Raw genomic sequence first — 25,150 nt, 5'->3', positions numbered from 1 at the left:
AGAAATTGCTCTTCTGGACCTTTGAGATATAGGACTGACATCTGACAGTCTGCAAACAGCTCCTAAAAACAGACTTGCAGGTTCCAGGTTTGTGTTTGACTCGCCCTCTAGAATGAAGGTGGCTTAGGTGTGCCTGTGGGGTGCTGGCAGCTCCCGCTCGTCCTCTCCCGGCTTCCGCAGCTGGGGCTGGGGCTGTGCCATGCTGGTGTCCTGCTGGGGCTCTGGCTGCAGGCACGAGCAGGATGCCGTGGTCGGGCTCTCTGGGCCAGACTAGCTAAAATAAGCTGTTTACACTAGTGCTGGCACCATTGCGACCCATGGTGACAGGGCTGCTGAGAACAGGGAGTGTATTAAAGTGGAGGTGGGGAAGGAGGCAGCGGGCAGCATAGGCTATGAAGAAAGGGTGCCCCATCTCCAAGCAATTACTTTCTGGATCAAAAGATGATGTATTCCAGTGAAGGGGAAAAAATAGGTGTGCTTTCCAGTTTTCATTGTTTTGAATGAAGGAATTTAGATGTTAGTGGAGCTTCCTGTTTGCTTTGAGAGGTTTCTAAGTTTACATTTCTTTTGCTTGTAGTTTCTCACTCTTGCTTCTTCCCTACTTCTGCCGGTTACTTGTGGCACTTGGAAACTCCGTGCAGTAATGGGACAGTTTCACATTTGCTGTTAGTAAGTAGTTTAAACCTAGGCTGAAGGATTAGCCATTTGGTGCTTTGGTGCTTGGGATATCTTCCTGCTACTAGTGAAGAAACTCTTGCTGCTTGAGTCTCTAGCTTCTAGGCTCCATTTATACGTTTTCCTTAGTGCTGGTGGGAAATGGGAGCATCCAAACAGTAGGGCAACACAAATCCTGAGTAGTAACTCTGCTGGCTGCTGCTTATTACAGCCTCCTTAACCAGCACCTGGGTCAGGCAGGTGATGCTTTTTGTTTCTGTGGGGTCCCACATAGGTTTGCTCTAATCCTGTGCTGTGTCAGGGGTAGGAAGAAGGTGCAGGAATTTGTCCCATAGCAAAGCAGGGCATTTCTGGGGTAGCAGGCTGTGCTGTCAGGTTAGCTTTTCTGCCATTTGCATCCTCAACAAAAGTTCTGGCAAATCCCAGTTAGAGTTGTTGGTCCAGGATGTGTGAAAGGTGGCAGTGATCTAGCTGGCTGTTCCGTTGCTGCCTGTAATTTTTGGAATTGGTAGGAGACTTAGATTTCTGTTTCCCTTGCCCTGCATGTGCTGACCTTGACTTTAGTAGTCTTATGGCATTAGTCAACAGATTCTTTGCTCCTGTTGTAGCAGGGTTATAGTCACAGGCACTTAAAGTCAAAGCTGTTCCCAAAATGTTGCTGCTTGACTGGTGTTCACAATTCAAATTTGGTTGTGTGTTTTTTTTTTTTCTTGTCAGCTTATTTTTTTTGGTTTGAGTAACCAGTTGGTGGTCTCATTCAAAGAGGAAAACACTGTTGCTTTTAAACACCTATTCCTGAAAGGCTATTCTGGAGTTGATGAAGATGACTACAGCTGCAGTATATATACACAACAGGATGCTTATGATAGCATTTTTTATGTTATTAATCAGGTAAGTGTGTGTGTTTACAGCTGTAGCTTTGGCTTTGACACTGTTCATCATAAGCTTCTGCTAAGGCTCTGGGTTTCTGTCTCCATTCTTGGATTTCAGTTTTGGTATTTCAGCAAATCACTGTAGGTGGGGTGTCCTGAAGTTTGTTGTTGATGTCTGTGTTTTTGTCTCTTGGAGATGAATACAAACCAAAATTTTACTCGGGTAGTGTGTAGTACTGAAAGCCAGCAAGTTTGAAAATCAGTCATCTTGCATGAACTGGAACCTTTGTTTAGGTCTTACTTTGAAGAGCTATGGACCTGAACATACCTATGCATGGTATTTAAAAATATTTTGCTTACAGCTATACTGAGTTGCAGCATTGTAGTGAGTGCCAGAGGCTTCAAAATGGGGACTATCATACATCCAGGAATGTAGGGGCACTTGCCTTGGTTAGGGGGGTGGTATTTTAAAGAACAGTTCCTTTTTACAATCATGGGAAGAAAGTGAATAAGCCTAGGATGAAAATTCAGTAAGCATTTTTGTGTCTAATATTGATATATTGAAAGTCACAAGATGACAGTGTGTGTGTAAAATGAAACATCGCTTGTGTTTGTGGATGCCGATAAGCCCAGAAACAATTCATGCTGGATGAATGGAAAGTGGCTTTAAATCACCTTTTGTTTTCCTTGGGAGCTGTTAAACTCCGTTTAAACTCTGGCAGTTGGTTTAAAGCAGTTTTGCTGCTGTCAGTCAGGCGTGGTGTGAAGGCTATATCTCCTTCCTAAACATGCACCCACCTGCGGCTGCTCCTGCTCTGCCATCTCCTCTAAGCTACAGCAGAGCCATCCACAGATCAAACCATCAGCTGTCTCCGCTGTGCGGGACATGGCCAAGACTCGCTCCTGGTATGTTAAATAAGCGTTGAAGTAGTCTTCTCAGCCTTGCTTTGACCTCTCAATATTGCCACTATTTCTGCTATAAACTATGTTTGTTTTTTTTCTTCTTCTTCCTTGCTTGCTTTGTCTCACTCTCCTTCTTTTGTAGGCACTAAGGCTGAGGTGAAGCCCAGATAGAAGACAGTAGAGAAATAATAGCTTTATATCATCAAGAATGAGCCAATGTGTGATACAGGCATCAGAAAAAGGTCTCGTCATAAAATGTCTATGTTGTATAAATATAGACATATCTTTTAAGGAGATTAAACTTGTGTAATCTGGGTTCTTTAGTGTCATATGGAGTTCCTGAGGCTTTTCATCATATGTAAGACTTCAAAAAGTGTGCCTCCAGGTGAACATTATGGTGTTGCTTTTTTTTTTTCTGTTGCGTTTTTTTTTAAATTATTTTCAAGGATGCTCTCTAGGAAGAGCCAAACCAGGTGATCCTAAGCTAAATGTAAGGCTTTTTTATTTTGAGGTGGGCAGCTAGAAGCCGGAGGTTTTGGTGTTTTGAGTTTTAGTTTGAAATGTGCAGCTGGGAGGTGGGGCGAGCAGAAGGTTGTGATGTTGTGTAAGGTGGTAATAGGGCACAGCAAAGCAGAGTTGTTAAAAAAAAAAAAAAAAAAATTTTAGGCTTACTGTAATGTACCACTGGGATATTTTCACACTTTGGGGAAAATACCCTACCAACAAGCAAATAAAAACACCCTACAAAAACCCAAACAAACATACTTTTCCACTTTGAACAGTGTGCAGCTCTTCCTTGCTCCTTTCCTGGGTCCAATTTGGGAAGTTTCTCCTGCAAAGAAGCTGTGTGGAGTTGTTACACTTCTACCCTGCCCTGCAGCAGTGCCTGTGGGACTGGGATGTTCTGCTGGCTGCTCTGTGTCTGAGGCTGCTTAGAAATGTATAAATGGAAATTTTGCTTTTACTGCTGCATAGTATTGCTTGAAAGCGGCCTGTGAGCAACCCAGAGCCACGTGTTGTGCTGTCAGTCAGGCAGAGCCCGAAAGAGCACGTGGATGGAGCAACAGCTGTTGGGTGCAGTGATCTGGAGATGTCCTCAGAGTGGAGTGGTGACTGTTCCCACTCACTTGACCTGCCTTAGTTAGACTTGGCTTCCTTAGTTTACTCCGAGTTGAAGGTAACGTTCTGATGGTACAGAGGCTGTGCTTTTCTCCAGGGCTGTCTAAACTTCTTGCAAGCTCAGCTGTGAAGACTAGTAGTGACACTGTGAGGCAGAGCTTTGGATGGAAACACGGTAGTTCCTTTTGGATGTGGAGCATGTGGTTGTTAATGACTGCTGGGATTTTGTACCCCACAAGATGAGCTAGTGGCTGTAATGCCCATAGGAAGGAGGAAATAAGATGACGTGGAATGGTGCGTAATAACAAAATCTATGTTTAAGGGAAAAAGGGTTTAATCTATATCAAAGTCAGCTGGATAGTTAAGGCATGGGAAACTTTCTCTGACTTCCCATGTTTGTTTATATTGGGTCTCCTGGGAAGCTAGATGCTTCCCTCGGAGCAGACCAGTGCTGTGCACTGCCCTGAGCCCTTTCACTAGGTGAGGGAATGATGACATCTGAAGAATATCTAGATGCTTATGCCTTCTTCCTCAAAGGGCCATGGGTCTGGCTGGCTGCTCTTGGACGATGTTAGCTGGTGCAAAGCTGAGCTGTCAGGCAGCTGCCTGCATGGTTAGTCCTTGATTGCTCAGCTGTTCAGGAGCCAGGAACCACAGGGAGAGCTGTGCCCCAGGGTTTGCCTTGCTTGTGCAGGGCCGCAAGGTGTGACTCCAGGGATCAGAGGATCTGTCTTGCTTCCAGCAGACACCAAGGACGTGTGGAAGGCAAGCTGGGGGAGGACTGGCCTTGAATGGAGTTCTTCAGTGGTGCTCAGGGCTGATCCATGCGTGGACAGTGCTTGGCTTGGCATAGCTTTAGTCACTTCCACTTCTAGTCCTTGTTTTCAAGCTTATCTTACGGCACAAGTCACCTTCTTTGTATGTGCTTAGAGTAAGTGGGAAAAGAAAGCACGTTTCTCACAGGTGTATTTGCAGTTGCTTTGGTGCTTGTGTAAAGCAGGTGGGTTAAATTATTTCTGGAGGCTGCTCAAGCTCTGTGTATGTTCCTTGGTCGCTGGTTATATAGCGGACGCATGGCTTTCCTCTTCTGTAGTTGCACAGGGAACAGCTTCGGTTTTGCTCTGGGGGTGGATTTGATAAGAACTGTGATTTGGATTGTATGTAAAGCAATCAACTGTCAAGTGATGTGAAAACTAACGCCTTCATGAGATGAACACATGAGATATCCCTGGAGTGTGTATGGTTAGTAGCAATAAATACAGCATTGAAGTTGCTGCCAGGCATCTAATTAAAAGCTGTCTGCCGGCTTGCTGGCTGGCACATGGGTAATCGTTTGCAGGCAGCCCCATACCTACTGGGCTGCCAGCCACTGTGTCACCAGGATGCAAATCACTAATAATTAGTGGCCAGCAGCCCTCTTAGCTTCCCATGAGATACCCACTCTCAATTTACAGACTTTATGTGGAAATAAATGGGGGGCTTGGTTTTTTTAAATGTAAAAAGCAATATTGATGTGCATAACATGCAAAAAAAGATGACTCTAACTTCTGCTTCTGTTTTGCTTTTAAACTAGTACAAGCAATTAAAGAACATATCCCTGGGGACGCTTGGTTATGAACATGATGGATCAGGTTTAAAAATCTGTAAACAACAGTATAAGAAAAGCACAATGCTTCATTCCAATGATACGCTGAACATAGATGTTTCTACTGAAACAGGTATGGTACTGTTGTATTAAAAAATGTCTTGCTATGGAGTACTACTATTCTAATGCTAATTCAGTAAAGCTTAAAACCAATAGCTTTGTGTGGCAATAGCAGGGATGTTACCATGCCTCCTGCCTGTTTCCTCCTTGGTGTTTAGTACCTGCCCAGAAATGACAGCTGTCGTTCCTAAACTATAGGAAGATGTCATTAGCAGGTTGTTCTGTTTGGTTGATTTTTTTTGGGGGGGGAATTTTTTTCACACACACACCCTGACCCCCCAAAGTTCAGGTACAGAATCTGGGGTGCTGGTCGGTCTGTACCTTCAGTGGGTGGGTGCCCTTACTGCCTCTTGGAGCTGTCTTGGCTGCTAGCTACTCTGGAGTAAGTACATGAACCTGCTTCTGATCCCACTGGCTAGATCTCTGTATGGATAGGCTTGCTCAGAATTAACATTTTGCCTGATTACGACTCATTGTCTGTTTTCTGGTTAAGTCAGTTTTATGCTGTTTCCTAAGCAAAGTTTTTAAGATTACAGCTTTTCCTCTTCTCTCTCCAGAATGTATCTTTTTAAAGCCACAGGAGCTAGCCAGTAAGAAGGCTGAACAGAAGCTGAACTCCTCTTTTTTCAATCTTGAATTTTACAGGTAAAGTGGGGTGGGGGGAATTTTTTTTATTTCAACTTGTCCTTTCATATATATTATATGATGGATTCTGATTCGTGCAGTTGGTGTATGTGTGTATCTTTTTTTGTGTGTATTTAAATATACTTATGTGCTTTTTAAAACATGCAGGCTTATACAGGTTGAAATCTCCTTCAAGCTGAAAGGCATTGCTCTACAGACAATCCATGCCCGTGAATTGCCTGACTGCTATGCGTTTCAAAATACTGTAAGTGAATATGGTGTATGGCACTTCCAATGCTCTATGTATAATAAAAGCTTAAGCTAAGGGGTAGGTATCGTCCTTGTATCTAGACAGCAAGAGAGAAGCAGCTGAGCATGTCCTGGCCCTTACTCCTCCTTCCCAAGGCTTCTGAAATGGTGTTGCCACTGCACGATGTTTTGTGGCATTCCAGCTGGTAACTTCATAACCTGAGAAGGGAATAAGTATTATTCTTCTAAAGGTTAAACTTGACGCTTGGCTTCTTGGAATACTGCTTTTTATGCAGTATGTGTCACGTCGGCAAGTTATGTCTACGCCACCACTTAGGGTGACAGTGTTCTTAAAGCTTACCTGACTAACAAATATTGCAGTTATCAGGATTTGTTTTCTGGAATGAAATTTTGCTGCTTCTGTTTCTGATATACTTCTGTGTTCCCAGATAACTTTCAATAATAGAGCTCAGAGTGGAAAAATGAAAATCTATTTTGATAGTGACACTGATATTCAAGAGTGCAAGGACTGGCACATATTTAGCTCTGGTAAGTATGGCACATGTGTGGTTGCGTGATAAGTGTTGGGCAACTCCCATCTCTTCTCCTGCTCTATAACAGTTTGTCCAGCAAGATATTCCCCATTCTGTCCTTCCCTTTCCCGCCCTTAAAACAAGACAAAAAACCCCACCAAAACCCCTTGCCTGATGCAACTCATTACCTCTTTGTAATTAAGAGCTGCAAAATAATTCCTTTTCATGAGGGTATCGAAATGAGGTGACATGGGCATCTCTGTATTAGTGCTCTGTGTTAGCAGCAAGCTGTACCTGGAATATAGATTTTAATTTTTCTGCTGCTCTGAGATCACTGAAACAATTTTAATGCACTAACAATGGTAAATCCTAACTCAAACCTTGTACAGCTTTCAGTTTTTTGTTGTGTTGTTTTTTTTTTTTCTTCTCTAATTGAAGTGTACTATTTCTGGAAGTGGAGTTTTTTTTTTTTTTAACCACTGCTGCTAGATTTAATGATGTGTGTGAACAAAGGGTGGCATCTGCCTTGTATTTCTAGTGTTAAGGCTTGGTCTGATAGCTAAGGAATATATGCTAAAAGCCCCTTCAGAGCAATAGTAGCTATGACTGAGCACTGTGCAACCGCTTCTCCCATGCGTTGACTTGCTGTAAAGGACTGTGGTGAAATAATGTTTTCACTGTGCTATATAGGATCTTGATTAGCAAATATGTCAACTGGCTTGCCTTTTGCCCTGGGCAAAGCCAGCTTTTCTCTGATAATACCACAGAGTACTGATACTAAAGGGGTCTCTTAGAGCACATTCTGAATAACCATGAAGTGTTAAGGCTTGTGTCTATGTATAACTCCTTGTGGCTGTCTTTCAACTAGCTGTTCTCGAGTAAGTTATTTTGCATGTAATAACCAGTTGAGGGAGCGTGCATAATTCTTTAATAAAGGTAAGGTGAAGTGCTATTGCAACAATTAAAAATAGGTGTTTGCCTATTTCATATAGTTAAAATCTATGTTGTGAAAAAGGTAGGGACAATTGAGAGGAGTAAGCAAAGGAAAACACCTGATTTGGGTTCACATAATGGCTTCTAAACCTGAGGATGAAAAGAATATAGTACAGAAAGTCATACAAGTTTCTGATTGCCCGTCAGGGCATAAGAAATAAGGCAGGATTTTTTTGTTTGGTTGGTTTTTTTAACTTAATAGTGTTGATATGGGCCAAAGTCTGCATTTCTCTTACCCTCTGCAGTCATAACACTGTTTGAACACAGACGGACAGGTAAACAGTGGAAAAGGGGGTCACCTGTATTAATACACCCATTTGGGGGTTTATTTTGAAGAAAGTGAACATGCTTTTCACTCTTGTGGCCCAATTTCCATAGCTGTTTTCATGGAATTCTCTGGTCTGTTAAGCTCAAGGTATGCTTGCAGGAAGAATATTTCTTAACCCATCTATTTATGGGTTGAGAGTGTTTAAATGCTAAATATCTTGTAGCAATTTGTGCTGAGAGAGATGTGAAAAGACTAACTCTACATCCTTTCCTTGACTCTTTACAGTTCTGCAGAAGAACACTCAATATATTCTAGTCTTTGATGGGTTTGTCATTTTAAGTTGTTCTGCTTCTCTCATTCTCTGCACACGATCCATCGTTCTTGCCTTGAGACTACAAAAGGTAAGGACAGTGCTGGCAATCTCAATGCTTGCTTTGTCTCTGTCTTGTTTGTCACTAGTCTTGTGAAATGACATGTTCTGAAACATTGAGTAGTAAAATCTGTTGCAGGAGATTGCTGACTTCCTATTATAGCTATCTCTGGAAAGGATGTGTAGATGTCTATGAAGTGTTTCTAGCTGTTTGTGTAGTGCTGTAAGTGAGAAAGAATTTCATTATATCTCTATGGAAAAAGGAGACTTTTCTTTGTCCAGGATTTTACGCAAAAAAAGACTTCTGAGTCTTTGGACTGCTAACAGCCAACACACCTTGTACCTTCAAAACATGAATTCTTCCTTCCCTGGTTTCAGAGTAGAATTCCCGTAGAGGTCTGGACATAAACTAATGCCATCTAAACATCCCTCAAAGCCAGCTCTAACTGGAGAAAATGTAAAGTATGGCATAGAGTCTAACTGGCTGGGGTTTTTTTTAGTCTTTCTGGGGCTGGAAGTACCCTCTTTCAGTTCTTCTTTCCTTCTCCTGCCGCAATCCCTGATCAATCTGCTGTCACCTTCCCTGCTCACCCTCACTGGTGGACTGAGACTAGCCCTGTCCAACTTCATCTAAAGCTGCTTGCAGAGCTTCATGTGAGCAGAGTCAGCTTTTGTGGTCCAAATACTGATGCAGAAAAAACAGCGAAGCTCTGAGATGTGACGGCTTTATAACCATTAATTGACACAAACTTTGCAAGCACACAGCTTATGGGAGAAGAGTGTGGGGTAGGTGGGGTATGGAAGTACAGGTACTTGCTGATCTTGTTCAATATATCCTTTTGGTAGCTTGTAAACAAGACAAGGGTGAGGAGGACACAATTCAGCAAAGGCATTGTTAAACTCCTGTCAGGAATAGGGACATCAGCATTTATTCATGAGCAAAAAGAGCAAGTGAAAGCAGATAGGCAGTGTTGGGAGTGAGATGTGCTATTGTCTGCCCTCTTGGAAGTGAGCGCTCTCACCTTAGAGTTGTATTTGAGTTACTAATTTTCTTTCACTCCTTCAGTTGGGTGGCTTTGCTCTGTTGGAGGTGGATAGAAACTTTTGTGAAGGGTGTTAAAAAGGGGCTGACAAGTCATGGTTAGGCTAGTAGGGATTGGTTATGAAGTCAGCTCTTCTGTGGGAAGTTGGCTTTCACTGGCCTAAACCATTCTTAATTTTCTTCTTATTTCTGTTGCTATTGAGAGTGGGTTTTAATCTAGTATTCTGATGAATACTATAGGAAAAGGGGGTATGTGAAACTTAAGCACTGCTGCACTACTGGAACATCTGGACATAATTTTCATCTAAGGTGACCTGTAACTAAACACCTAAATATTTGTCTATAGAGATTTGTGAACTTCTTCTTGGAGAAATATAAGCGTCATGTCTGTCACGCTGATCGCCTGGAGTTCATAAATGGGTGGTATGTCCTGGTAATTATCAGTGATGTGATGACAATCATTGGGTCGATCCTAAAAATGGAAATAAAAGCCAAGGTGAGTGTTTAATACTTCAGATAAAATACTAGTCTTGTTGCAACCAAGTGTAATGTGTTTAAACTTGGACAAATAAAAATGAGCTATCATAGTTACTAGTCTTCTTGTTTACTTTTGCCGGTTCTTACTACTTCAGTTCCTAGTGCTAGGTTGACTAATAACTGGTTTCAGTCCCTTTTCCCCAAAGGCTTTCAGTAAGACCGTGTAAGCAATTCAAACATCTTACTTCCACGGTGCTAAGACCCCTAATCCCTGGTATAGGACCTGGGTTGGTTTGTGTTTGTTGTTTTTTTTTTTTTTTGTTAGGAGCTGTCTAACCACAGCTTGGGTTGTTACAGCTTCTTACAGAAATGGTACGTTGTACAAAGGCACCAAGAGTCATCTCCTTGGATAAAACAGGGGTCTTGATGGCTCTCTGAGCTACAGGCACAGACAGTGTCACCTGCTAGTCCTTGACCTCCCAGTCTGGGCTTGATGAAATCAAAATGCTTTGTCCAGCTGGCAACTCTTCAGGGGGATTTTGGAGTTAAGTTTTTTTGGTTGTGGTTTTTTTGTGTTTTTTTTTTTTAATTGTTTAAATAGAGCATTATGTCAACAATTCACGTGTTCGCAAAACTTTGTGTTCTGGGAAAAACAGGGTCAGTAGTGTGCTGCTCCTGCCTTGTGTGCTAAGGCTCAAAGGGCAGATGCCCAGAGTGGCCTTCAGGGGAGGCACCTGAGAACCTCCAGCTGCATGGTGAGGTGGGGGGATGAGGGCAGGAAATCTTGAGCTAGGTGGGTATCTCATGCTTATTGCAACCAGTTCTAGCTTTCTGAAGTAAAATGCAAGTAGAATTGGTTATAAACTTCACTGGTAGTAAAATGATGTTTGGGCTCCAAAGAGCTGCCAGCCTGTTGCGTTCAGAGATGTAAATACATGTAGCATGGAAAGAGCTGTAGTCCTGAGGCTCACTTTTTCATTTAAATAATGGCTCATGCTTTTCTAAATAGTGAATGAGAGCTTGCTTGCTTAATGATTGCATATATTAACCTAATTTAAACAAAAACTTGGAGGTATTCAGTCTAATTCTAAAACTGTTGCAACCAAAGTAAGGTCTTTAGTTGCTCCAGACTTCGTGCAAAACTTCAAGAATATCAGCGTAGATATGGTTTCATTTGCAGCACTATTGCTTATGAGCGATCTCAGTAAATAACTGCTGTTCACTTTGGTCTGATTTTTGTGATGTAGCAACATCCCTTCACTATTGGCTTGCCCTGCTTTGTTTGTTTGAGCTGCTGGAACTTGAATAGCTGTCAAGTTGGCATACCTACTGCTTTGTAACTTGACCACCTGCTCTGTTTGGATCCCTCAGAACCTCACAAGTTACGATGTCTGCAGCATTTTACTTGGAACATCAACTTTGTTTGTCTGGGTTGGAGTCATCAGATACCTGGGATATTTTCAAACCTACAATGTAAGGCAGGAATCAAATATTTAACAATTAAAGCATATATTTATGTCTGTCACTTTTATTCAGGTCTCTTTAACTTGCGGCTTTTTTCCGCTTCTCTGTTCCTCCACCCTGACTTGTAGGTGCTCATTTTGACTATGCAGGCGTCGTTGCCCAAAGTGCTAAGGTTTTGTTGTTGTGCTGGAATGATTTATCTTGGCTATACTTTCTGTGGCTGGATTGTCCTCGGACCTTACCATGAAAAGGTACATCAGTAGTTTTACTCTTTTTCTGCTTTAATGACACATATCTGTGTATAGTTCCTAGTTATAACAACAGAAGTGGATCTTAAATTCAAGTTTTGGTTTAAAAAGTGTAACGTGAAGAACACAGGAGCGATTCCATTTCTATATGTACCTCCTGCCACCTGCTGCTTTTAACAAAATAACTGTTCTTGCTTTCACTGTGTCCTTGAACTCGATGTAATCCCTAGCACAAGGCTGGGTTTGTGAGGAGTGGATGGTTTATCCAGGCGATGTCTGGCTGGAGACCACAAGCGCGTTGCACCGTCTCTCTCGCCCTCTCCTGGCAATCCCGGTTCAGTGGGGTTGAAGATGCACCGACTAGTTCACAGTTACTGTTCCTGGGAATCTTTTGGCTTTGACTTTGTTTTTCCAAATCTTTCCGGTGCCGTGTGACTTCAGCTCCTAAGTCTTGACTCATAAAGGGCTGGATGAGTGCTTGTCTCCTTTACTTGGCTTCCTGTGGGGGTGTGTGTTGTGGGGTGTTTTGTTTTGGATTTTCGTGGATGTTGGGGGGGTGTTTTGTTTTGTTTAAGGTTAATACCAGAGTATGTGCCTGGTAGGTCATCTTGTCTGAAACATGGGTACAGGAGTAAGGCTTCGTACATTCCAAAACACAAGCAAAACCAACTGTAAAGCTCCCCCCTGGCGGCCCCCCCCCCTTGGTGGATGCTCTATGTGACAGTTTGAAAAAAGGCAGGTTCCTGTTGTGATATTCTAGATGTCCATTGATGAGTAACAAATGTATGACTTCTTGTTTGTTGGTGACAGTATACAGTCTTAACAGACACATGCTGCAGTGCTTTTTTTCAGCTGCTTGTTTCCCCAGAGCTTGGATTCCTCTAACATAATGTAATTTGCTCCTTTGAGAAATGTAGGTATTCAATCCACACGTTTTCATGTTTTAAGTTGGTGACAATAAATTTCTGTGGGATGCTGGATGCTGCGTGATCCTTAGTCATGCTAGAGGCTCAATTATTTATAACAAGCACAGTGTAAATACTGTTGTAACTTCCCTGCAGCAAGTACGTTAATTACCTGAGCAGAAGGAGGTGTAGTCAATGTGCTTATCTATGAAAATGTGACCTCTTGCTAGTGTCACCGATCGCTGTGGAGGAAAGCCAGCGCAGTTGGGGGGGTGTTCTGACAGCTCCCCGCTGGAAGGCAGCGCTGCCCAAGCCCGTGGCTGGGCTTGCCAGGCTCTCCTGCTGCACCAGTGCCCCCAGTAACACACGGGAAGGGCTTTCCCTGCTCTGCAGGTATGCAGGAGCCAAGTCCCTATGTTCAAAACCAGGGGAATATGTATGTTGCTTTTCCTTCCTCTACTACAGCCAGGGAGAGGGAGTGGGAATCCTGCGTTTTGTTACGTTGCTCCAGGGCCTATAGGTGAGCAGCCCTTCGCAGGTCCGTCTTTGTGTCAGTGCATCGAAACTCATGGGTTGCTCAAAAACTACCTGTGTCATGCACCACTTCTTCCCAGATAACATACTGCTGGGTTTCATACTAGCTTTAAAAACGCATAATAATAATAGTAAATAAAAAAGCGCCATAGTTAAACCCAGAACTACTATTCTTGTACAACTGTGTTCTCCTTACAAGTGTATGCTACTTCACCTCTTGTTTTCAATATAGGACTGCAGTCCAAGTGAGTGTATTTGTGTGACTTCATTGGTAATAGCTACATTAAAACATTGTGTGTTAATTCATATTGTCCAATAAAGTATAGTTAACAAATCCAGTTCTTTGGAGGGGTGGAGCAAGAGTGGGAAGTGTGCTTACCTGGTGGTTGAATGGAATTTAGCCTCAGGGAATGTTCCAGCCTGGGGAAATGGAGCTGGGAATTTCAGAGAATGTCCTTGAAATGAAACCATGTTTTTGTCCAGGGTCTGCTTCAGTAGGTTCACAATACAGCTATAGTTTGTACCTACAACTCAGCAGGCTTTCTGAATGACAGGTAGATGATGTTGTTGCAAGACAAATCTAGTTTAGATCGTTCAAGCTCTGAAGGCTATATGCTGTCTCCAATTCCTTGATACGCTATTGATTAATTACCCATAATCTAGTAATGCGGCCGAGCTGGGAAACCAGAGAATGTGCATTTTGTTCCCAGTGCACCACCACTGATTTACTGTATAGATTCTGTGGAATCACATTATCTGTGCTTTGGCAAATGGGATGATATTTTCCTGCAAGTCTAAAATTGCTTAAAATTCGGTAACTTAAACTTTCAGTGCTGGTCAGTTATTGACTGTATTGCATGTTGAGCACGAGCAGTTTATTTTTTGTTAATCTTTTATTTCTGATGTCAATATATAATGCTTAGCCAAGATTATATTTCTACATGGGTCTATTACTAATGTGTATGTTTTGGCCTGAATGTACAGGAAAGAAAGTGTGGTAGCATTTGATTGATGGGGTTGGCTTTTTAATTCTGCAATGAGCAAAACTCTTTTTTTTTTTTTTTTCTTTAAACAAACACACAAAACAAAACCTAAATTACTTTTTTTATAACCCTTTTTTCACTCTCCATTTAATCTGGGTGATTGTTCTTCACATTCTGTCACTAATTTGTACTTGTTGTTTTCTAGTTTGAAGATCTGAACACAGTGGCTGAGTGTCTGTTTTCTTTGGTCAACGGTGATGATATGTTTGCAACGTTTGCTCAAATCCAGCAGAAGAGCACCCTGGTGTGGGTGTTCAGTCGGCTATATCTGTATTCCTTCATTAGTCTGTTCATATACATGATCCTCAGCCTTTTTATTGCACTCATTACTGACTCCTATGACACAATCAAGGTAAAACATTTGTTTTCTGCTATACTTCTAATCAGTTTTGTATTGATTCTTGTTAATCACTTAATAAGATACTGTCTCTAGCATTAGTTATGATGACTGGTGAGACTATTAAAGTCTCTTAGCTTAGCCTGTTGTGAAACTGGGGGGATGACTGGGTAGTCATCCAAATGACTAAGCAATAATTGGTTTGGAAGATAATCCTTAGTGTGTATCCCTGTTTTGTATTTCCTGCTGCTTCACCTGGCTTCCAAAAGGTAAGTGAAGGGATGAGTGGAAAGAGTCAGTTTTTTAGGAAAACAGAGCTGGGTAAGTCATGTTGGAAGTGAATGTTTCTTATGGCACGAGAAGCTGAGGTCAGGAAGGGTTTTCTGGCATCTCAGGGAATATCCCCTTGGCAGTAGCGTGGCAAAGGCCAAGCAGATAACTCTAAACTCATTTAAGTGTCCAGGCTTGCTTAACGAGCTGCTTGGAAACGTGTGGTTAAAAGGAAGTGTCTTCCAAAAGACACGCTACTTCTTGTTCAAGTTAAAATTGTGCCATCCATTTCCAGTACAAACTGGCTGAAAGTGAAACTAAGTTTTCAGTAATTACCTTTTGTTCTTGTCCTCTAGTACTGTGTCCCCTTTGTGCTCCTGGTAGGTGCAGTAACCAGGGGGAAGGCAACGTGGATCATGCTCTCTGGCTCTCATTCCTTTTTCTTGTCTTAGTATCAGATAAACAGGCCAGCAGAATCAGGCTAGTCTGGCATGAATTGCAGCTTCCAGGCCAAGCAAAAGCTCCACTTTCTAAGCATCTCGAAATACAACTTAACTGTCTCTGCTTCTGAGTTTATTGCATGGTCTGACCCATGAAATGTTTCCCTGTTATTCATCCTTCCAAGCACTCGTGTGGATCAATGAGGAGCTGTTCCAATGTGCAGAACTGGTGTTTTGCAGAGCATTTCTTCAGCCTGCAATGCTGAATATCCACATTAGGGCCCTTCAAATCTAGCATTGGGGTGGCTACGGAAAATGAGCCCAGGGCACCCACTGTGCGTGTAGCAGCTCGCGTGAACAAGGGAGGATCAGTGCCAGTATGATTTGAGATCACTTTCTTGGTCTTACGGGTAGCAAACAAAATTAATGCTGGTCACAGATTCTCTTACATTTTATGTCACTTAGATTGCTTTATTCCATCAGCTACATACGTGGTGTTTCTAGGATGGGATTGTATGGTGGTTTTTTTTTCTTCCTACAGCAACACTGAACAAGTGAACAAAGTACTCTGGTTTTGACTATCACATTCTAGAGGAAGTTTTAGAACACATCATGCCTGGTAACTTCTTGTGTGTTGCAAATGAAACACATTCTCTTTCAGAAATACCAACAAAGTGGGTTTCCAGTAACAGATCTACATGAATTTCTGAAAGACCATGGCACTGTTGGTTACAGAAAAGAAGAAACTTCCATGCCATTCATCTGCTGCTGTAGGAGGTCAGTAGGGTGTTTTTACTGAGTGTTTTTCTCGGAAGTGTGCAAGTTAGCTTCTCACTGCAAAGTGCTGTTTCACAAATGCTGGAGCACCCAGAATTCAGCCTGTGGAATATTTGGACATTGTTGTTCCTCTTGTGCTTTACTTTGTGTTGGATCTTTAGTCTGCTGATAGTGCAGGAGCAGCCATTCTGAGCTTAAATGCATGTTTTAAGTGTTTTGCTCATAGGGAAATTACCATGCAGAAGCTGGTGGAAGCTGATGGGAGGACTGCAGAGTATAACATGGAACTGCTGAGGAGTCAGAAGCAAGCTAAGTCTGCTTCATAGGGTTTTGCCAGTCTCCTATTTCCAGCAAGCTTTTCCACAGCTAGGCTGAGAGTTGTAGCAGAAAGTAAGAGAATGCGATTCAGCCAGGGGACCAGTACTTAATCCTGAAGCTATGCTGTGCCTGTGAGGCAAACTGGTTCAATAACATAGGTCAGAATATTGGGAAACGCACTTGTAAAGGTCTGGTTGTGACCAAACTCAGGCCTTTGGAGGTCTTAGCAGTGTTTCTGAGCTTGTGTTGGTGAGAGATGAACATCTCGCCTGGTGCTTGCTGGTCTGGAAGTTGACTCTTTGAATCCTGTTTCTGAGAAAACCTGGTTATGGGCACTGTGCAAGGAAGCCAGGCTTTGGGAGAAGGAATAGAGCTGAATGTGAACACTTACTCAATCCTGACTGGTGTTAACAAATCCTGTTTTAGCAGTACAGAACTTGTCTACTTAGATACTGAGGCTTTTGTGAAATACAACTTTATACTTTTGATGTACTCTGGTAGATGGAAACCTCATAGCCAAAAGGAGTATGTGAGATGATGATGGGCAGGTATCCCAGCAGTTGCTGTGGAAGCTTGAAAGCCAGCTAGTTAACAAGAACTCCAGCCAGGTACAGCTTCAGGTTTCACATCCAAGTCATTGTGCAGGATCAGAGACTTCTGTCTGCTTGAGTGTAATAAATACGCTTTACAGTAACATGCTGCAGAGTATTGAGGGCTCAAGCCTAGTAGCTGGAGTAAAAACCTAGAGGTTTTGCTACTATAGCAGTTTCTGCTTGATTGTCCCAGTGCAGGTGTTGGAGCTGTATGCTGAAATAGGAGAGCACAGAACAGAGGATCAAAACCCAACTTGTATGGATAAACGCTTCCTATTGCATTTCTTGCTGAATTAAAAATTTTGGGTTTGTTTTTTGCAGACAACAGAGTGATGACAGCTTGATACTTATTAATTGATGGTTATACATTAAAATTCACAACTAATACATGCTAAGAAAGCATAGCTGTACGGAGAAGAATAATTCTCCAAATTGCAATGAAACTCACTATCTGGACCTGCCTCGTTGTGAACAGACTAATCTTACCTAATTAAGGTGTTTTCAGAAGAAAAGCTGCTAATGTGACATCAGCTGGCTGACCAGGGGGAGAGCCAAGAAGCTGCATCTGGAAGAGAGCTGTGAAGAACTCTGTGTTCTTGCCCCAAGCTCTGTCACGTTAAAGGCTGATCCTTGAGCATTGTCCGTGGGAGCTTTGTTTTGCTAATCACATCTAGGAGGAAAGAAGGTGGCCCTAAATAAGCTGTTGTTACTAAGAAAAATTTACAATTTTAAAAAAACATTCCATGTTAAAAATATTAAATAAAAGGTAATCAAGAAGAAGGGAGGAGTTCTTCACCTAAGGTGATGCATTCAGCCTGTAACTTCTATGTGGTACAACTCATTTCCCTGAAATAAATTTTTGTAAAACTACAAAGCTGCACGAAAGTGTGAAATAACTGCTATTCTCCCCCTTGTGTATCATTTTAATGCAAACCTTGTATAGATCACAGTATTTTCTTCAAGAGCTTTACTAAAAGCAAAAGCTTTTTTTTTTTGGCTGTAAGTCTTTTCTATTATGCATACAATATTTGGTATGTACCGTGTCTAAGTTGAAATTACTACTTTAGCTATATGTAAACTCTTTTCTTGTGTGGTTGGAAACTTCCATGGCAAGCATCATGTGAAGAATGATAAGAAGTTTATTGCTTTTTGTTGTTGTTGTTGGGGTTGGGGTTTTTTTGGGGTATTGCATTGTTGTGTTGCTATATCCTGGAGGACAGATTATGGCAAAAACAATGCCATGGAGTTGGCTTGCCTAAATACTTCCATTTCAAGCACATGTTAATTGGAAGAAAATGTGTAACAACTGAGTCTGGCAGCTGATTTTTCTAGGTGTCTTTGGGGTGGTCATCTGTAAAGTACTGTATTTTTCCCTTAGATCTTCATAAACTCCTTTTCAACGACAGTAGAGCACTTTCTGTAGCTCTAAAGCACTTCCAGTATAGTACTGTGTATGTGTTAACCAGGTAGTTCTGAAAACTTCTAGTGCTACTGACTGTTCCTGGGTGGGCGGACTGTTATATTAGGTGCCCCACTTTGAATGGGGCTATCTGCTCCGTAAAAAAACCAAACCCACACCTGTAGCAGCTGATGTTCACTTCAGTCAGAGTGTATTGACTAGGACATGGGATTGATACGTGTTCTTGAATACTAATGGTGGACTCTGCAAGTTCTGGTGGTTTGATGCTTCAAATGGCGAAGGGAATTAGATATGCTGCCCTTGCATGAATAAGGTGAGTAGCAACTTCTTCCCCTCCCTACCCAAGAAACTGGACAGTGGGAAAAACCAGTGCTGGATTCATACCTTTTTTGGTAGGTTGAAAGACCTGGTTTTTTAACAGGTCTGTTTTCATTCTCTGCCTCCACTCTGGGATGTTTGAAGAAGAGAGGTTGGTAACTGCAGACTCTCCATCAGTGTTTCTGGCCATCAGGTAAGAGCAGTGGTGACTGAGGTCTGGAAAGGTGTGCCATTTAAATCTTTCCTGCCTAGCATTTGCCTTCCTGGCGCTTTTTTGTTTTTTTTTGTTGGAAAGGAATGGCGTTTTGTCTTGCTTAGGCTACAGCTAGATATCTAGGAGAGATGGTGTTCATGTCAACATTTCTATGCATCTGGGCTCGGCAAATTTTAGTGCTTCTCTTGCTGAAATGTCTTTGGGACAGAGAATCTTTCCATCCCAGCCTGCGCAATACCTTCCTGTGGCTTCAGCTGTCACTACAGCTTGTGGATAAAAATTAAATTGTTACCAATAACCAAGATTTCACACTGTTAGCAAAGATTTTCAGTCACTGTTTTCATCAAACATGCTAACTGTGTAATCTAGGACAGAGGATTACTGTCTTCCACTTGGGACAGAAGAGCCAGTTTTTTCTCCTAGTGTTCATGTGCAGAACTTGTTGGGGTCAGTGTTAGTCTTGCAGTGTATGCTGTGGAGCCCTGGACAATCCGAGTGTTCTGCAGACAACAGAGGTGATCAGCATTAACTGATTGCTGGCAGAGTTTCTTGGCACGTGCTGTTTTGCCTTTATTATGTGTAAGATGCTGGTGTGTTCTGTGTTTACTGCTGTTTTACTGGTGGCTTTCTGGAATGCCGTGTTTCTGAATCAAACTATTCCCTAGTAAACAGGACCAAAATCCAGCACATCTGAAAATGTATTGTGTTGTACCTTCTGCCAGTACTAACAGAAATCTTAAATTAGAGACTTGGACCTAGAAGAAGCAGGTAATTAATACTACGTTAGTGGATAACTACTCATATAATGTCTTTCAGTATGTGTTGCCCTGGTAGGGCATACAGATACCTTGGGCAGTACATGCTGCCAAGGGCTCTTGCCTGACCGTGCAGTTCTGCCCCTTCTGTGAAGGTGAGATGTCGTTACTGCTAGTGGCTGTGAACTGCCAACACTTGATGGCAGCAGCAGAAGTCCTTGGGCTTGGATTTTTTTTTCTTTTCTCTTTAATTTTTGTGCAGTGCTATCTAAGGTATGACAGCAAGTTGTGGAATTACTTTCTGACTTACGAACAGTGTGACAGGCTCTTGACCTTCTGAGGTCTAGTGCCTCTCTTCCCTAAAGCAGGTGAGATGCATCCTGTCCCCTTGGCACTGTGAGCCATGGTGCAGGAGCCCCCAAGCTCTGACTCGCTGCTCCTTTCCAATTTAGTAGGGCATCGAGTGTGACCTGCCAAAGCCATGGCTTAGATAAATGCTTGTTTGTGAGAGAATCCTCAGGGATTAAGGGGGAAAGTATTACCAACCAAAGGAATGTAGAAAATACCTATTCTTACTGATTTTAAGACTTAATTTCTGTAATAGAATCAAAGCTTTCTTGTCCAGTATTGATTAAAAAAAAAATACATTAAAAAAACTCATCTAAGATGCTTGCTGGCTAGACCACTGCTTCAGCCTTAGCATATTAGAGCAGGTGACTGTGTAGTAGAAGCCAATCTGTGTCTTCACCATCTGTTTAGTGTTGGTGGGGTTTTTTTCTCTTGGAAAAAAGATAAGGGCCACTTGCTAGAGCTTCTCATTGGCTCTCTATTTCATGGAGGTTAAACTTAACAGGAAATCTGATGTACGTTGTCTCTTAAATCCGTGCATTGATACAGATTTAAATACAGTTGCTGACATTTCAACTGCTGAGGAGGTGATGCACAGTGATGGAAGTAGAACTGGAGCATAAGTTTTGCAAAGTGTTCTGAAAATGAGCTGTTACTTCTGGTTGTCTTGTTTCCTGGGAGTATGAAGCTTTTGTTAATTGCCTTTAGGACTTAATGAAAGGAGGAGAGAAGTGGGTGGAAAGGCAGTGGGAAGGTTGCATTAGAAGGAAACGGGCAGGAAGGGGAAGCAGCAAGCTTCCTGAGCCATTTTCAAGGTGAGCATTCAGGTGAGGAGGACAAGGTTAATAAGAGTTCAGGCTCGTACTTTGGGGCTTTGTGGATAAAACGGGAAAAAGCTGCTGGAGCGGATGCCGCCTGGCATTTTGTATGTGATGAAGTATATGATGTTCTCACCCAAGGCTCAATCTAGTCTTTAACACTGTGTCCAGGTTTCACACCATAATCATCAGGACTTCTGAGGAGTGGAGCAGAGACTTTCTGCTGAGGTTTTCTTCTGTCCATTCTCCAGCTCTGAGCAGACCTGTGTGGAGCTCTGTACTCCTTGGCACTACACCTGGTCTCAGTAACTGATTAGGGTAGGTAGTAATGGTTAGATCCATGTGATCGTGGTCTCAAGATAACCTGGATCTTGTACCAGCTCCCAGGTCTGAGTTTGGCTTGCCCTTGGTGGCTGAGCTGTATGCGTGGTCCTGCCCTTCGGTGCTGACCCAGCTACAGGTTTCCGTGCTGCCGTTGGGTGGGTGGTGGGCCTGGGTTGCTTGGTTTCGTACTATGTTTAAAAGAACAGCTATGTATGATGCTGGAAGGAAGCAGCACATGTGCCTGCCTGTGCTGTCATGACCCAGTCATGGAAATTACCGCGGTTTTATCTGCCTTTTGCTTCCCAAAATGTGGATGATGGCGATGGACCTGGCGGGCTCTTCGAGCAGCACAGCCCTCTAGCTTTCTGCTGCTCTCGGTTGCTCGAAGGTCTGACCTGCGTGCCTGGGCTCTGCCCGCGGCTCGGGAGAGCCAAACCTTCGCACCCGGAGGGGGGGCGGGTTGGAAACGTATCCGGGGGGGGAAAAAATATAGATGTGGTTCCCGCTGGCAGCGGCGTACGGGTTAACGCGGGGCGGGGGCGGGCGGCGGGGCCGGGGAGTGGGGCAGGGCCGGCGGCGGGGCCGCCACGGGAACGCCTCGGCCGCGGTTTGTTCGCGATTTCCCTCGCAGCCGGGCGGAGCGGAACTTTCTGCGGCTTTGTGAAGCCGTGTGCCCCGAGCCGGCCAGCCCCGGCCCTTGCCGGTGAGCGGGGAGCCGCGCCGGGGCTCCCCCAGCGCTGCCGGGGCGCTTACGGGGCTGCCGCAGCACGGGCACCGCTCTGTGCCCATCTATACGCGTACACAAAGCTATAGGCGCTTCCTACCTGCACAGTGTGAGCTTCATGCAGGTGGCACTGGGTTTGTGCATCCCTGGACTGGCATGTGCATCGCGCCCTGCGGAGGCACCGGCCGTAAGTACGCGCCGCGGGGGCTGGCAGGGGCACTGCTGGGGAGTTCTTCACAAGGTGTCATCTTAACGTATACAATACTGAAAAACACAGTGATATTACTTGTGTTATATCTCTTGATTAGTTTTTTTCTAGAGGAAAAAACAGTGCTGTTGTACCGCCTCGGTGTTGGTGGAGGTGGGTGCATCGGCTCCGCTGGTGGCAGCGGGTGGCGGGGAAAGGACATTTCTCACTGCAGGTGGCTTGGGTGCCTTGTGCAGCTCTGCCCTTTAAGCTCTGCGGAGCCTGTGGCTTCTTCCATGTTCTTGTGGTCTTTGAAGAGGTGTAATAGGAAGCACCACTCAAATCCAGTTAGGTGTTGAAAAATCTGATTTCAGAGTTCATCAGTGTACTGAAAATGAAGTGAAATGTAAAAAAAAAAAAAAACAAACCCACAAAACAACCAACAAAAAAACACAACAAAAACCCCCACAAACAACCCAACAACCAAAAAAGTTTGCACAATCGATAGAGAAGCAGCAGCTGTTTCAGCAAATAAAGCTGCAAGGTGTGTTTGGCTCTTTGCAGAATACTAGACTATAGTTTCAGACAACTTGGATTGACTGTGCCCTTACCTGCTTGTGCCGCTGTGACTGTTCACAATTCTGGAATATCCTCCAGCACAGTCTTTATGCTGTCAGAGTGAAATAAAATCTCTAAAGTATAAGGTGTGACAGCACAGAGGACATGTTCCTCTTAGGTAAGAGTCTTGAAGATTCACATACCTAGATTCTACTTTTAGGCGGTTAGGTCCACTTCTAAGTCTCTACCAAGTAATTCTTGGTGCCCACCATTTCTACCAGCTCCACTGAAGTGTTTGCTTCCAAAGTGGGGCTCCAAATCTGTTACCAGATCGGGTGCGGTCAGGTGCCCTGTTTTCATCAGCAGTGGCATGATTCAGGTCCTCATCAGCTATGTGCTGAAAATAAACAATAAAAGTTCACTTGGTTGTGACACTGCTGAAATAGTGTGCGTGTGCTGGAGATTTCATGAAAGCAAGCTGATTTGTTGAACTATAAAATTGAGCTGGTAGTGGTCGAGGAGCAGACCTGCAAGTTCTGCAGAAATGGAAAACCTAGTTTAGAAGCAGAACAGGTATTTTCTTCTAAGCATGTTTCACAATGTACAGGCTGTTTGAATGGCTTTTAAATACTTTAAATGCTGTGTCTGTTTCCGCATTATAGGATGACCTGCCAGCTCCTTCCAGAACCACACTTAAAGGAGACTAAATGAAAGCTTTGCAGTGAAGTTTTTAGTTTGAACTCCATATATAGATTTAGCAAACCATAATTTCAGAAAGTCTTAAATTACTGAAGTCTGAAGTCTAAACTTGTGGTAACTAGTGAGTTACTTAGTATCTGTCCCTAACAACTTTCTGCAGTGGGTCAGAGCTTTAAAAAGCAATTTAGCGCAGTCGAGCAGCTCTGTACTAAAAGGATTTCAGGAGCTGGAGCCTGAGCTTTGCAACACCTCGGTGTAGGTGCCCCTGTATCTGTGTCTCACAGTTCAGCTGCCTGTGCCAGTCTATGGCAGCTCACAGAGGAACAGCACTGTCGCCTACATGTGCAGGGTGACACTTTGGTGCCTCAACCAATCTTTTTTTGTGTGTGCCTCTTATCAGTCTGTGTGTACAGAGTGCTGTGGTCCGTGGCTGGCGGTACTACTTTCTCTCTGCAACTTAAATATTTAGTCTCGAGGTTCTATACTTTTGATAGGCTTAATACTACTTAAGATTCTTTTGCTTGTACCATATAGCCTTGGTATTTCATGCAGGGTATATGATATATAACAAAACTTCAGGCGCTTCTACCGCTGATACATCGGAGTTGTCAAAGACTCATCTTGATTCCCTTCACCCCACTCCCTTCCCTTTTCCATCCAAAAGATGATGTCATTAAAATGGGCTATTACTGGAAATGACCAGAACCCCAGTGGAAGCATGAGTGCTGCTGTACATTCCATCAACCATCAAGTTAACGTTATGCAGATGAAGCAGGCATGGAGTGGAAGTGGATGTGGTGCTCTGCTCTCCTTAGTCTAAAAGACACTGAAGACCAAGATAATGGGGTAACACCGCTTGTGCATGCCCAATTTGAGTCCAGCCAATTATCTGAAATTGGGGGTATCTAAGTTACAAAGAAAATATATAACCAAGCAATCATAAGTAGATTATCTTGCTAATAAGTTTGTTCTCTGGATTAAGAACTTAATTATTGAGCCGTATAATTTTTTAATAATTTTTTTCCAATTTGTAAACCTCTATTTTAGAAAGGGTATTCTCAGTTCCTTTAAGTGGACCATGTAGCATGCTGTTCCAAGTACAGGTGCTGCCCACAGAGTTTCCTTAAAAGTGTAAAAGTTACTTCTGAGATGATTTTTCTCTGTAAAACCTGTTAAACTAATGCCACCTTCTGTTGTGTCCTCTAATAGTAGTGGATAAAAAAAACCACCTTTAGATTGAGATATTTGGGCATAACTTTGTGTTATGTGCTTCCTTTCAGTTTGTTTCTCTAAATTGATTTTGGTTATCATATCAATTAACTATTAAAAAGAATTAAAAGCAAACCAGAGTACCTACCTTACAAACCCCCTTCTTACAGTTACATATTAACGTTTTTGGCCTCTGCTGTGTTACACACCCTTTTCTGCCCTGGTATTTCTTTTTAAGCTGAGGTAACCTGAATGGGTTTCTTGGGTTACCGTGCAATCGTTTGTCTGTTTTCCTCTGTGGCCACACATGTATGCAGGGTGTGGAGGGGAACAAGGAACTGATTCCCTTTATGAACTGGTACTACTTGTATGTGTAGCTGAGCTGCCCAGCACCCTGGCGTCCTGCTGCTGCCTCTGCCTTTCCCTTGGGTATGAGCTGAGAGTGTGCTGCTCAGTAACAAGAGAAATAAAATCGGCACCAGGGGTTTATGTGGGAGCAGAGGAGGGGGCAGAGGGTGTGCGTGCCTGCCTGTGGCATGGGCTGCAGGCAGGTGGGAGCGCTGCTGCGGGGAGCCCAGGGCTGCACAGGCTGCACACCACCAGGCGAAGCTGTCGCGCTGCTCTGTTGAGGGCTGTCTGCTGCTGGTGGGATGAGTTTAAGCAGCCTATAAGCAGTATGTGCAGATGCTGCTGCTTAATATCTCTCTGCAGTAACACTTAGAATGCAAAGAGAGTGTTTGAAGTGACCTGCCTCCTTGCTCTGCCATCAGTGCCTGCAATCAGTCAGCACAATAAACTCTGCTTTCTGAAGAGCGAC

The 25,150-nt window shown here is 43.2% G+C and overlaps 1 protein-coding gene across 8 annotated transcripts in view; it reads left to right on the top strand.

The window, feature by feature from the left end:
* Positions 1–25,150, top strand: part of MCOLN2 (mucolipin TRP cation channel 2) — a 31,284-nt gene that overhangs the window by 4,368 nt on the left and 1,766 nt on the right. For 4 of the 8 annotated variants that reach the window (XM_080406528.1, XM_080406535.1, XM_080406529.1 and 1 more), the window contains 11 exons: positions 1,393–1,566; positions 5,143–5,287; positions 5,832–5,919; positions 6,067–6,163; positions 6,597–6,696; positions 8,227–8,342; positions 9,700–9,849; positions 11,202–11,303; positions 11,423–11,545; positions 14,170–14,376; positions 15,733–15,848. In XM_080406528.1, the coding sequence (XP_080262654.1) occupies positions 1,393–1,566; positions 5,143–5,287; positions 5,832–5,919; positions 6,067–6,163; positions 6,597–6,696; positions 8,227–8,342; positions 9,700–9,849; positions 11,202–11,303; positions 11,423–11,545; positions 14,170–14,376; positions 15,733–15,848 (1,418 nt within the window). Of the gene's footprint in view, positions 1–1,392; positions 1,567–5,142; positions 5,288–5,831; positions 5,920–6,066; positions 6,164–6,596; positions 6,697–8,226; positions 8,343–9,699; positions 9,850–11,201; positions 11,304–11,422; positions 11,546–14,169; positions 14,377–15,732; positions 15,849–16,957; positions 16,998–17,080; positions 18,137–25,150 lie in introns of those variants that run through there. The other 4 variants (XM_080406534.1, XM_080406531.1, XM_080406533.1 and 1 more) reach the window with 3 other exon arrangements.

The sequence above is a fragment of the Falco punctatus genome, assembly GCF_963210335.1.
Source record: "Falco punctatus genome assembly, chromosome: 11".
Classification (NCBI taxonomy): Eukaryota; Metazoa; Chordata; class Aves; order Falconiformes; family Falconidae; genus Falco; species Falco punctatus.
Note: the sequence above shows the minus strand (reverse complement) of the source record. Positions and strands in the feature narration are given on the sequence as shown.